Source organism: Carettochelys insculpta, chromosome 23 (genome assembly GCF_033958435.1).
Source record: "Carettochelys insculpta isolate YL-2023 chromosome 23, ASM3395843v1, whole genome shotgun sequence".
Classification (NCBI taxonomy): domain Eukaryota; kingdom Metazoa; phylum Chordata; order Testudines; family Carettochelyidae; genus Carettochelys; species Carettochelys insculpta.
In genome coordinates, this window is record NC_134159.1 from 7,058,294 (window position 1) to 7,072,410 (window position 14,117).

The 14,117-nt window shown below is 40.9% G+C and overlaps 1 protein-coding gene across 2 annotated transcripts; it reads right to left on the reverse strand.

Annotated features, from left to right (window-relative positions):
- Positions 1–409: 409 nt before the first annotated feature.
- LZIC (leucine zipper and CTNNBIP1 domain containing) lies at positions 410–14,080 on the reverse strand. Of its 2 annotated transcripts, none has more exons than XM_075018182.1 (7): positions 13,977–14,080; positions 12,145–12,273; positions 9,123–9,258; positions 7,352–7,450; positions 6,273–6,368; positions 1,869–1,950; positions 410–826 (listed from the first exon to the last, which is right to left on the reverse strand). In XM_075018182.1, the coding sequence occupies exons 2-7, from the start codon at positions 12,243–12,245 to the stop codon at positions 768–770; spliced, it is 573 nt and encodes a 190-aa protein (XP_074874283.1). In that variant the 5' UTR covers positions 12,246–12,273; positions 13,977–14,080; the 3' UTR covers positions 410–767. The 2 variants fall into 2 exon arrangements, with proteins under 2 accessions (XP_074874283.1, XP_074874284.1); XM_075018183.1 differs by having other exon boundaries at positions 13,947–14,010.
- Between the last annotated feature and the right edge of the window lie 37 nt (positions 14,081–14,117).

Genomic DNA, 14,117 nt, shown 5'->3' on the forward strand with positions numbered 1-14,117 from the left:
AGGTCAGAGAGTGGGCCTCTCACTGCCATTTCCTAGAGCTTTCCTATCTTTTCAATACATGAGGTTAAATTACTCCAGAAGACTCCCAACAGGGCTTCCATTGTTTGTCAATCAACATTCAGAGGTACAATGACATTCATTCATATCCAGAGCAAATATGCAGGCAGCGACTGTTGATATGTGTAGTCTCATTTTGGATTTTTTGGGGAACAGTTTGTCTGAAATCCATCTTTTTACAAGTCTTTTTTTTTTTAAGTTACAATGTGTTTTTATATTTAAGCCGGGCAATAGGGACAAACTCCAGACTAGACTGAAATTTGCAGGCAAGCCAATAAAGAGTCCTGAGAATTGACTCATTTGCTGGGACTTTGAATGTGTTTCTGAAAAGATCTACTCACAGCCATCACACTGAAAAATATGACATTTTAATAGTTAGAGAAATAAACATTCAGAAAAGTGGAAAATAGTTGAGTCCTTTCAAAAAAGACAATCATAGTCAGACTGATTTTCTGTTTTTGAAGTACCACTTAGTGTTTATCCTCACAGCATACATTGCTGTGGGGTAGAGACGCTGAGGTCTCAAAGTGCACTTTAAAACTGTTCACTTCATGTTGTCTTGTGACTAAGATTGAATTCTCCCTTACCCTCACCCCAACAATAGTTTACAAAAAAAAATTCTCATGAGCAAAATACCCAGTTACAATGTACAATGACAGAAGTCCAATGTTGCTGGCCACTGGAGAGACTCTAGCCCCACACACACATCTTCATTGCTTTGATTTTTCTACTTCAAAACTGGCCAGAGCAAAAACTTTGTCTCCAGATCCTACAGAAGGGGAAAAAAAATTGTCTTTCCCATCATCACCATCTCAGTTTAGAGAAATAGTAAATTATTAACAGATACTATTTTGGAGTGGGTCTTCTTTGATACATTAAATCAGTCAGAACATCACAAACATACTTTTGGGGCAAAAAAACACTTCAGGTATAACTTTTTAAAACCAGGGCCATGTTCTGGCTCCAGCTATATTATATGCATGCCTGAAAAGCTTTGCCCTTGAAAGGAGCTGCAAGGCTGATGGCATCCACCCAATTCTAATTCCCTTCTAAACCTAATGAGAACCAACCTTCCAGGGACCTTTAAGCTAGTGCCACAGGAAGATGCATTCCAGGGTAAGGTCTCAGGTTTAACAAGTGGACATGCTGGCCTGGCCCTTCACATGCCTATCTTCCAACAATTATTCTTGCTTCACTGGAAGCATACATGGGCACAGGAGTAGTCAGAATAGAGGCTCACAGTCAGCACAGTTTTTCCTGCAGTTTGAAAAGCAACTGGACAAAATCTCACCCAGCAGACTCTACATTTAACACTGGCATACATCAGTGTGTATAATTAGTTGCATAATGAATGCATTTTGTCACTCTGGTAGGAGAAGGGGCATTTCACCCCTGCAGCACTTGTTACAGCAAGCAACTGCTGAGCTCTCATGGGCAAGAAGGGAAAAGAACTTCCAGAACAACTCAGGAGTTCTGGAAAAGAACAAAAACCCTCTTTTTTGAGCAAAAATAATTTTTAACCCTAAAAATGTTGGCCCTATTTACTAGCCGTAGTTCTCACGGCCTCCCCATTATGTAGGGGACTTAATGGTTTAGTCTACATTAGGTTCCTTCTACAGTGTGCTTTTTTCCCCCCAAGCAGCAGAATATGTAAATTTTACCAACACTATACTAAGACATATTTCAAGTCACATGGATTTTCTTTTCCTTCCAGATTTTCCCTTTTAAACCTGGAGTCATGTAGCTATTTCTTCCCACTAAGGCTCAGGGAGGCTAAGAAAGTTTGATGTTAAAAATATGAAGAAACTTACCAAGGTCATTAGAAACTCTCTCAAACTGACTGAGAGCTGCACCTGCATGCGCTGACAAGAATGTCTCATCATCTGGAGTCAGCTAAACAAAACAAAACAAAAGCAAAACAAATATATATATAGCAATGAACTGAACACTTTAATTGCATGATTTTTTTCCCAGTTTTTAAGACTATATATGTGTACATATAAAATATTCCAGCCTGTAGGGCCTGTGCATCTGACATCCTTTTAAAGTGATGGTATTATCTAACTAGTGTGAATGCAAATTAAGTACTAGTGAAAGGTGTCGGAAGGAATTTGACTCTAAAGCTGCCAATCAACAGACAATGGCCAATACAAGCTTCAGCAAATTGTATCAATGAACCTCAATGTCAAATGGCAGAGACCACCATTAGGAGAGTAGGTCATCCTTCACCTTTGTGCCAAAGCTGTGAACAGGGATGTCAGCCACAATGGTGGTTTTGTGATTTGGACACTTAGCTTTGAGGAAATGAACACCAATCTAAAAGCTTGTTTCACACAGGCCAATGAACAGAATAACAGCTGTCAGTTGCTACCTGCCTTGGTCATATTAAAGCCAATGACGTAGGATTGTAACAAAGCAAACTATCATCTCTATGAAGTATCTGATCACGTGCACATGTATTTTGGATTATTGTATGGCATGCCAATGCTTTTTGACAAGTGCCATTTAAGTATATGCAATAATAAACTGGTATCACAAGTTCCAAAAGCCAGGAAATTCAGAGGTAAGATCAACATACTACTTAGCAACCCATCAAGATTGGATTCTGATTTTTTAAGCAAGACAAACTGATTTGTCTCGTACAAGCCTTCCAAGCTGTTGGTGTCAGCAACATGACAAGTTCCTGTGGGTAAAGCCTGTTGTATTTCTTTATATTCCTGAATATCCTTCCTGTGTTGTCATCTTACAACCACCATCTTCAATGACTCAGCTCTCCTGGAATAGGAGAGCTGTATAGGATTCCTTTCCCAAAGGTTGGTGCCCTATCTTTGAAGCACTCCCAGGTCCTGGCAGCTTATGGAGTAGAAGGTTGCACCTAGAAAAATAAGACTATGATTATGCTAGACTGGGGAAAAAAGTTTCCAAAAGATAAAAACTTGTGTCACTTTCACATACTGATAAGGCTAGCTTACTATACTGTGCCAAAGGCAAAAATGAACATGGGTGAAAATTGTTTAGGAGAAGGAAAGAAATTAATTCATACTGAAATGATGGGTTCCCTTTAAACGTCACCAACTCCTTTCCAGAGTCAAAAGGTAAGATATACTACAGCCATCAAGTAAAAGAGGTTGACGTTGTAAAATAACTGAAAAAATGGAGAAGATTATAAATATTTACATAACCTAGCTCCGCTGCAAAATCACACATTTAGCAACCTGTTCAATGCAAATGCTTTAAAGGACTGTTTCATTCAAATAGATCTGCATGATCTTTATCCCTTACACAGCACTTTATCACTTCAAAGTATTGTGTATACATCAAATTAATTCTCACAACTCTGTAAAGCAGGTTAATCTTAATTTTAAAAATAAGAAACAGGTGAAATGCCATGTTCAAATATCATGTTCCTGGTCCTTATCTTCCTGTCTAATATACTATGCCACATAACTTTTCATGGAAAGTGCTGTACCCTTAACAATTAATGAACATCCCACATTAACCGATAGGATGGATACACTTACATTACAAATAAGTGACTTTTAACCTAAGTATTTGAAAATCATATCCTTCATTCTCTCAACTATCCAAATTCCAGTTCAAATTTGTGTGTTTCTTCTTCGAGACCTGATAAAATTCTAGAGGTCTTATCTACACCATAATTTAAAATCAGTGTTTTAACCAATTACCCTCTTAGAGACAACTCATGCTTTGGGCCACACAAACATGCTTCTGAAATAGAGGGCTAGCACCTATGAAAATTACCCATATGTTCGGCACACTTTATGCAGTATACACAGAGACCCTCCCTTCGTGTATTCAGTAAGCAACAGGTTCATCTTTCCAAGTTTCTGTACTTGGAACAATGTTTTACTGCCCATGTATATTAGGAAAGTTTAAAATAGTAAATGGCAATTGATTAGGGTCTCTTAGAATATAGGCGTATAAACACGGGTAGCAGTATCGGAGCTATATACACAAAAAGAATTAATAAATCGTGCAGTTTCTCTCACAACTTTGTGGACACAATTGCCTCACTGGTTCAAATTAATGTCTCGGACCTGTATTTACAGTATAGCTGGGACCTAATAAATGTAAGACTGCGGCAGCTTTCAAAAGTCGTCAATTTAAACTACAATTAACTTAGTTTATACATGTAGTCTGTTAATGATTTAAGATCTTAAGTGACTTTACGCAATTATTTCTTGCGGGGGGGGAAGGCACTGATTAAAATAAATACTGCAACTAGTATACGAGTGCCCAAAATACTAGTCATGTCTTTCACATGAAATATCCAAACCCCAGGCACAATCAAAAGAAAACAATTAATAGAATTTTATTCAAGTAACTCAGCAGCAAAACTCATACCAAGCCATTGGAAAGCTAATACAGGAATTAATAAGTCATTGGAAAGCTCACATCACAAGATCAGGCATCTTCCTCAATGGTAACTGCTACCTTTTTAAAGCTTTCATAAATGGGGACCATTTTTTTCCACAGATTGGCAATAGGAAAAATGTAACTGGTTCTCTCATCCCTCTAGTGGCTAGAGAGAGGAAATAAGAATCAAGATGCCTAGGTTCTATTCCCGCTCTTTCCATGCATACAGCGTATCACTTAATGTCTGTAATTCAGCTTACTCACCAGCATAGCAGGGACAATAGCCTACCTTTCCAGGTTAAGATAAGATATTGTATTGTAAACCTTTGATATTTTCTTTCCACGGCTGTGTGGTTAATTAGGGAGGGAACAATACTGCTGCTTGGTTTAAGCAGGCACAAACTGATGTCAAGCTGCACGCCATGAATCCAGATGACAATCAGTGAGCTCACTTCAAATTAAGGTACTGATGAACCATCCATGAAAGGGTTTATACAAATGCTCAATACTCTCCACAGCATACTCTTCAGAGAAGCTGGTTGGCCCTGGGAGGAGTCTGATTGCCCTACACTCATCACAAGTATAAACAACAGCGTAGCCTACCATGGGCAGTGGAGACATGGCTGGGTTTCAGGAGGGTTTGTATTTGGCACAGCTCACTGTGTTTCCACTGCTACTGCCTGTGCTACCACAGCTACACTGCTATTTATGCTCTTGATAGTTCAGCGAGAGCTATTGCAAGCATGTATACACAAGTAAGGGATACACATTCTCTAGCTTGTAGTGCAGATACAGCCAGAAGTATAGCAACTGTAAACAGCTAGGTATGTTTTAATAGCACTTTGTATTACTATGTATCTTGGTATCACCCTGTATCTTTTTTAATAGGCCACAGACTTTTGTATTACTCTTCAGATTTGTTATTTTGTACTACTTTGTACCTTTGTAGTACTCTTTATATTGGTTATTTTATATTCATAAGACACTTTGTACTGGATTCCACATCGTACCTAAAACTGCATTTTACTCCTGTGTTAGCCTGTAAACATTGTGCTGTCCATGAGAATGGGAGTGCATTGAGAGCCACCTGGAAGTGTGAAAGTGGATGCTTAACCCTAACCCTCTGAAACCAGCCTGTCTGGACAACACAGACTCGGTGGCTGAAGAACAATAAGAACTGGACTCTACATCAGTGACCCACTTAGAAAGGAAGATTAAGTCCCATCTGTAGGTGACAAGTCACACACAAACCTGGGGCCGTGGGAGACGATCAAACCCATCTGCCATTGACCGGTGACTCATCATGCCTGGAGCAGTGGGACAGAACCAGAACTATGGACTAAAAGCTATCAAAGATGTGTGCACCACTACAGAGCTGGGTTTCTCTTCTCCTCTTATCAACATCGGAGCATTGATCAGGATCAACAGAACCTGACTCCACACTCACCTCTAATCCACCTGGCCAATGGAGTAGAGTGAGCAACCTTTGGTAACTATAAGCAACCACAAGACTGTGTGTGCACATGTGTATGTCTCTGAGTAAACTATGTATATTATATGCATATAATATAATGTTATTGCATTCTCAATAAACACGGTGTTCTTGCCTTGTCCCGCTAAAAAGATCTCGTGTGTTTCCTATAAGCATAAGATAGGGATGCTTCTGCCTGGAAGCTCGATTTGTTTATTACGTTGCTGCATTCTTTATATATATTTCATCACTCTCTCTCTCTCACACACACTCACACTCACACACTCCTAATCCCTTCTCACAGACTAAGATCAGAAAGGATGATCATGACTCAATGAATGACAGGTATCAGTTCTCATATTGTTACCTTCTCTCCAAGCTTCCTGAGGGCAGTTAGTATTTCCCCCTTCTGCTGCGTATACAGATCCCGTCCCAGTTTCCCAACCATCAGATCTCGGTCCATCTGAACAAGAAATAATTTTTTCAAATGTGAAAAATGTCAAATAAAAACTAGTAGAAAATTAACAACCTAAACATCAGAAGAGCCTACATTTAAATTCTTTAAAAACAAAACCACTCTGTGAATAAGACAATTGTGAAAGTGAGGGCCTAACAAAAGCACCCATGGTGTAGTAAAGAACTGTGAAAGAGGCCCTTACCCCTCAACCCCCACAAGCTCAGCCACTGTCTTTTAATCCTGACTTCAAACACTTCTAAATGGAGGCTTCTATTTACATCAAGTTGTGTGGATATATTCTGAGGACCAGCATGCACTAGGATAAGAAACCAAATCTCTAGCGATACAAGGTTAGTGCACCATCCAGTCTCTAACTGAATTTTAGGATTATAGCTCTTCTTCTGAATTTATACTAGTGATCATGGAATTATTTCCGGTGTTCAGTTTACTATTAGTTTCCAGATGTTTTTGCCTATACAGTAGGGTCTCAATATTTGCGAGGGTTCTGTGCCAAGAACTCCCGTGAATGTTGAATTTTGCGAACTCTGTATGGCAACTGCTCCCTGCCCGGGGGAAGCCACAGCTGCTGGAGCTCCCTGCCCGGAGCCCTGGGAAGTGGCAGCAGCTGGTGCTCTCCACCCTGGAACACCGAGAAGCAGGGGCTGCCGGTGCTCCCTGTCCTGGAGAAGTGGCCCCATGCTTCCGCTCACAAATAAATAAATTCGTGTACTTTAGGTTCGCAAATGTTGAGACCCTACTGTGTTATGAAAGTGAGTAGGAAAAAAGGGAAAACAAATGACGTTTTCAGATGCCATGTCCAACTACGAGATAGCTATTGGAAATCAAACAGATTGTGAAAGGCGTCAGAAGATCCTCAGTCACCATGAATTTCACACTGACCCTTAGTTTGTTGAGATTGGAAGGACAAAAAAAATGGTCCAGCTAAAATACATCTATTAGAATTAAATTGTTTCTAGAAGAAGCTTTACCTCTGCCAACCTTGTCCGTAACTGTCCTGGCTGTTTCTTTGCAAACATCCTAATGACTTCCGGAGTTTTAAAAGCCTGGCTGATAGCTGCTTGTATAGCCTGGAAGAAAAAGAACAAGCTAAAGGAGCACACATAACAGCAAACGGTGTGGAATATGGTCACATTACACCCAATTTACAAATGCAGAACAGCACCCCCTGCATCAGTAATACCACTCAGGTCATGTCTACATTATCACTTAAGTTGGCAAAAGGCACATCACACAGGGGTAAAAACACTCCTTGCCGAGCAACGTAAATCTTTCCTGGGTAAGTGGTAATGTGCACAACACTATGTCTGCAGGAGAGTTTCCCCTGACCCCATAGGTACCACTGCTTCTTAGGGATGGCTTAATTATGTCAACAAGCTAGGGCACCAATCCCTGAAGACAGGCAGGTCAGGGCTGCCAAGAGTGCAGTGGGTGGGATTTGAGAGACACTGACATGAAGCAAAACCAACGAGAGCCTGGGAAATAGTGAGGGCAGCAGTGTCCAGGTCATCCAAGAAGGTCCTGGCAGAGCAGTGTTATAGGCCAATGGCATATGGGCTTGAAGAACTTGGGGAGCAGAGCATCGGGTGCCACCGGTGGGCCAAGGGGAATAGGAAGTGCAGTACAGGGATGTTATAGGGCACACCAGAGCAGTAAACAGGACTATGGCCCCGGGCTAGTGGACACAGAATTGCCAGTCTGTTAAAGATCAGAAGGGTCGAGGCTGCTAAGATGGAGGTGAGGTAGCACCTTCCCATGACTCGCATCCTAGCCAAACTTCTTTAGCTGTATCACCACCTTTGGCAAAACCCAAGATATTTACACCTAGTATGGTATGAGGGACAGAAAGTGGGTCTCAAGCAGAAGAAATCAAGGGTGATGGTGCTCTTGACCTGCTGATGTTATGAACGTTGGGAGAAGAGAATATGAAAATAATTTGTTTAAAAAAAGCCTTCTGTTTTTCAGAAATGGTCTTCCGCTAGATCAAATCCCTAAATTTCGAAACCACATTTTGGAGATGAGAAAAAAAGAAAAAACAAAACAAAACAAAAACCCACAGTACCCTTTGGAAACATTCCTTCTTAACTTTTGGCTTTACTCTTCATTCTAATTCTCTTACATGGGTTTGGGCATCATACTAGAAGTGGCTGTTCTATTTCTGTAACTCCTTTCAGTGTTCCTTGCAGAACTTAGCATTTGAATTTGAAGTTCTTTTCTCTCTCTCAGGGTTCTAATCTATTCTTGCAACACAGTGCTCTGGAGCCTTGCTATGCCACTTAGCAGACAGGGCAGGGACTTCTCAGTGTGTTGTCCTAAATCTAGTTGGTGGGATCTCCCCCACTACCACTTGTATCAGATTCTACTTAGTAAAGGTTCACACTGTATTTAAGCTGTGCCTTGGAAACACATATTTCTACACTTTTAATGACCCTGATTCTAAAATACTGCTTTAAAAATTTAAAAGCTCACATATTAAATTAACACATACTCAATGTGAAAAGTGTGTGTGTATAATTATTATACATATATATACACACACACAGAAACATACAGCATGCACACACAAACTCACGCGTATGTGTAGAGCAGACAAGTATATAAATGTAAACATATGCATGTATTCAGCATATACCTCACAACCATACATAACCAGTATGCATTTTCACCTTCTGTCTTTCAAAAATACAGGTATAATATATGCTATCTTTAGAAAGACCACACAAGAGTATGAATCATTCTTACCAGCTGCATCCCACTGAGTTCATCTATCAAAGTCATATTTCCAGACATGATCTTCTTCAGTGAGTCACTGAACTCACTTAACTGTTCTAGAGTTTCCTTTTTGGTCTCTTCATATTCATCTGCATCCAGTTCCTCTCTGAAGGAGATTCAACAAACCACATCAACTCACAGGATTAAACGCAGAAAGACATATTATTTATTGAAAATAAATCACTAAAGTAGAGGCATTAGCTACAGAAACTTGTACCATGACTCTTTTCTAGCTCTAAGTCCATTAGTTGGATGAAGAATGAAAACTACTGAAATCATTAGTACTCAGTGTAGTTGACGAAACAACTGCTCCCAGAAGAGAAGGAAACAGGATAATAACTATCCAATATTTCACTCTCTCAAAGGTGGCCCTACTAAGTTCTAACCTTATACTCAAAGGATTCTCAACATTTCACTGCTGAAAAAAATAAGAATTCTTCACTTAGCACAAGAAAATTTTTACCTTAATATTGCTCTAAATGAGGTAATAGACTACAAAATTAAAAAAGTATATGTGGAGTAAAGGTCCCCATGACCATGGCTAGCCATGGTAAGGAAAGAGTTGAGGTTTTGAACCTTGGTACTATGAATGCACTTTTATGCAGTTCCAGTGGGAAATACTTTTCTAAAACATACCTGAAGCTCAGTCATACCAGGGGCTCATTTCATTAATGATCATGAAACGTCCTCCTAAGAGTAGCCTGTTTACAATCATAATTTCTTCTTATAAGTGGTTTGGAGAACAGGCGTTCTTCCTATGTATATGTGCAATGCCTAATGCAATGGGTCACAATCTGAACCAGGGACTCTAGACGATGATAGTAGTAATTATTTCTTTCCCCTATCTCAAAAGAGTTGAACTCCTAAGGTATAAAGCTAAGGAGTGGGTCTGTCTCATGAAAGCTCATCACCGAATAAATCATTGTTAGTCTTTAAAGTGCTACTTTTCTGATGCTTTTTGTTTTGTTTTCTTAACTCCAAAGTTTGCCCAGTTATCTACTTTGTTAATTCCTCTTCTTATGCTTTGTGTTGCAATAGCCTTCCCTTTGGCTTAAGAGGCCTGAACACTTCTTTAAAGCCTATGGCTTGTCTGTGTTATTTCTTGAGTTGCCTGAGGAGACACTGGAGGAGCAACCTTAAACATACAGCAGAACCTCAGAATGAAGAGCACCTCAGGAATGGAGGTTATCTGTAATTCTGAATAAAATAGCTAAATGCAGGGCCTTGAACTGGTGCAACTGAACAAGAAGTTACAGACTTCTGCCTCTAGGGAGTACTGGGGTGCAGCTATGGAGTGCTAGGTTTCAGGGCTGCAGCCCCACAGCCCCACTCCTGATTTCAAGCAGGGGTAAAGGGGCCACTGGTGCAAGGGTATTTAAGTCCAGGGCTCTAGGTTTGAGACCAGTCCTCCCTTCATAGCAACAGCACCAGGGCCCAGCGTCTCAAGTGAGACTGAACCTTCAAATGAAGTCCTGAGCCTGGTGCACCCCCACAAGGTTAAAAGCTAATGCCAGGAATGGAACTGTAGGTTTGATGCCCCAGCACCCCTGACTTAGTGGAAGCCCGTAGCCCCAGGGACAAATACACTAGTTTGGAAGGATTCTCTCTCCTAACAAGCTGAAAATTCAGAGCCAAGTACTCACCTTGAATACAGAAATGTCATCTAAATTATCAGAAAGTTTACACCTTCGTGAAAATTTGTTAAAAATACAGTAGTGTGGAGCCAGCTCATCCTACTACATATAAATCTGCTGAGAGTACATCTAAAATACTACTTGTAATTCTGGTGCCTCGTTACCTGAAAGTCACTGACAAATTTTAATGAGTTCAGAAGAGGAACAAAAATGCCTTGGGGATTGGGATAACTGATTGATGAGGAAAGGACAAATACTACCTGCAAGTAGATTAAACAATAGTTAAGAAGGACAGATAAGCTCACCATCTACAGCTATATAAAGGTTGTAAACACAAGGGTGGGAGACAACTGATTAGGGTGACAGAATATAATATCACATTAAGAGCAATCAGATTAAATTTTAAAAAGGGAAATTTAACCAGTGAACCTTCTAACCATTAACTGTATTAGCTTGTGGAATGATTCCTGAAAGAAAGCAGTAAAACCCTATTGCTAGCAACTTTTAAAACTAGGTTGGAAAAACACAAGAAAATTCATTGTAGAAAACATTTCCGCAATGGCCAGTAGACTGTCTAGAAGTGTTTTCCAACTGTTTATTAATCCATTAAGTGTTAATATTCAAGGAAATCACTAAATCTTTGACGACTAACCATTTTGTTTATTAGGTATGAGCTTTCATGGGAAAGACCCACTTCTTCAGATGCTCCCTCGCTCCATACCCATCCCTCAGCCTGCGTAGCAGCTGAGAGACCGAGATTCTGAAGAAGTGGGTCTTCCTCACAAAACCTCATACCTTAAAAAAAGTTAGTCTTTAAGGTGCTACAGGACTGTTTGATTTGTTTTGAGAAGATACAGACTAACAGGGCAACTCCTCTGAGAATATCAAGAGCAGTGTTTTTGTAAAAGAATGAACAATGAATTTTGAATTCTATGAACATTGTTCACAAAAACAGTACAAAGTCAAATTCCACCTAATATTTTCAAATCTTCCTGAAAATATCAACCAACTTTTCTGAAGTTATAGGTCACTCCTTGTAGAACTCAGGAGGTGCACTGTCCCCTATGCTCCTACCAACATTTTAATTGCTAAATGGGGTGTCTCTATATGCCACCCACCCCTCTGTGAAGCTCTCCCTGCAGATGCCAGTGGGCATGGTTTCTTAATACACTGACAGAACAGGAAAAGTTCACTTGAAATTTTTCTTCATTTGTCAATTCAAGTATTCTAAGCTGATTTAAAAAACAAAGCCTCAAAAGAACATTGACAAGAGTACTAAAAAGTACAGCATTTTCTTCTGTCAGCTGCTGATGAAAAAAATATTTACATTTAAAATGAGAGATATTGCCTTTACATACCTACACTCCTCCAGGTCTTGCAGCTGCTGCATTAATCTGTCTAACTGTTCTTCCAAGTTCTGTTTTAGTTTACTGGTCTCTATCGCTCCTCTTGAAGCCATTTTCAATCTTCACTCGGAAAGTGCACACCTATAAGATAGAACATATTACCGATATGCAGATATGCACCAACTGAATTTAAAAAGTGTCTAACAAGCAGGGACTTTACACTATAATAAAGATTAGTGTGCCGCAGATAAGTGGTTTTTAAGAGAGGACCCGGGAATGATGCTTGACCTGCTCTGTCTTGCCTGAAGATGCCCAAATAAAAATATTTTGAGACCCTAGCAGTGGCACATTTGATAGGCTGGGCAGGAAAAGATGGCTCAGTGTGATAACTTTTCCCTTCAAGTTGTTAACAGAGCGAAGAACTTCGACAGCCACAGCACATCAAAATGGACGTATGACTGAAACCAAGAGGCAATTACGTAAACCCTCAATCCCTGCATTATGGAATGAAAAGCATCCTTTATATATTCTTTCAGTAATCAAATAAGCTAGAAAACACCTAGGCTTGAAGGCCTGAGGCTTCCATACATCATTAAAACCATCAACCTTAAAAACATGCAGTGTTCCCAATCGAACCCCCATTTCTCTAAATAACCTCCACTTCTCCAAAACCATATTATCCAGATTATAAAAACCACTTGTATTTTTGGGTGACTCATTGAGCTAAAGATAGTTTAGGCCTAAAACCAGAGGTTTTACTTTGAAGTGTGGTCAAGAGCACATTGTGATATACTTAACAAATAAATGAAAAACTTCTCAGCACTAGCTATGAAGATATTAAAAAATAAAAGCAATAGGTGGGAGTAAGAAGGAGAATTATTTTAGTTGATGCCTAAAAGAAGAGGGCTTTAAACATTAGGTAGGAGAGAAAAAAAACTAGCCTCTTTCAAATGGGTGTGGACACATACATTTTTATCTGTCTGTCACTCACCTCCTTTTCACTAACTGATAAAGAAATAGCAAATACCACCAAGTAACCACAGCTATACAGAATGAAGCAAAAGACAATTTTATAGGAGACTAGGGAAAGACCTACATGTTTCTCTCCATAAACCCCATTCATACCATTCAGCTTTAGCCTCCTGGCCTGTCCTAAACTCCATAAGACCCAAAGGCTTACCCTCGTCCTTTACTTATCACACTAACTCAAACCCATTCACTATCTCTCCAGGTCCAAGCACCAGCCGCTTACTCAGAGTTTAATGATAATACCTGGTGTTAGGTATGGTTGTGGAGCAACAAGTGATGACCACTGTTCAGCAAACCCAATCCCAGTTTTCTATAGTCCTCATGCCCCAATACGCCAATCCTACAAACAGCCCTACTCACAATCCTCAGTCCTTTATACACCTCAACTCCACAAAGAGGCCCTGTCAACCCTTAGCTAATCTCTCCTACTCTCTGATCTCACCCCCCTCAGCTAACCCTCCCCCAGCCCCCCAAACAATCCCCACTCACCTCCCCAGCCCCCCCCGGACCTCAAACTAAGTTGCCCCTTGCCCTCCCAGAGTTCCCTCCTCATCCCCTTCAACTAACCTGTCCCCAGACTGTCCCCTCCTCACCTCACAGAGTTCCCTCCTCATCCCCTTCAGATAACCTAACCCCAGGCCCCAAACAACCCCTTGGTCACCGCCCCCCCCCCCCCCCCCCCCCCCCCCAGCTAACACAGCCCACCTTCACTCCGTCCTCCAGGCCCGCCCATGCCTTGGGCCAGGCGAACCCCACAATCCCCCAGCCCCTTGTTCGCACTCAACCTTTCCTCAGGAGACGCGACCCGCCCTGACCTGAGGATGGGGGGCGGGAAGGCTCCCTCATTCCATGCCCATCCTTCAGCCTGCGGGACGGCAGAGACACCCAACCCCACCCACTTCCGGAAGGGCGGACTGCGCCGAGCCCTGGAAACATACCCCACTTCCGGCGCCGAC

Coding starts and splice junctions, on each gene's coding strand:
- LZIC (XM_075018182.1), bottom strand. CDS start 12,245: ATGGCTTCAAGAGGAGCGATAGAGACCAGTAAACTAAAACAGAACTTG. Junction 6,369..7,351: donor TACGGACAAGGTTGGCAGAG/GTAAAGCTTCTT, acceptor TTTCTTGTTCAG/ATGGACCGAGATCTGATGGT. Junction 827..1,868: donor GAGAGTTTCTAATGACCTTG/GTAAGTTTCTTC, acceptor CCCCTTCTGTAG/GATCTGGAGACAAAGTTTTT.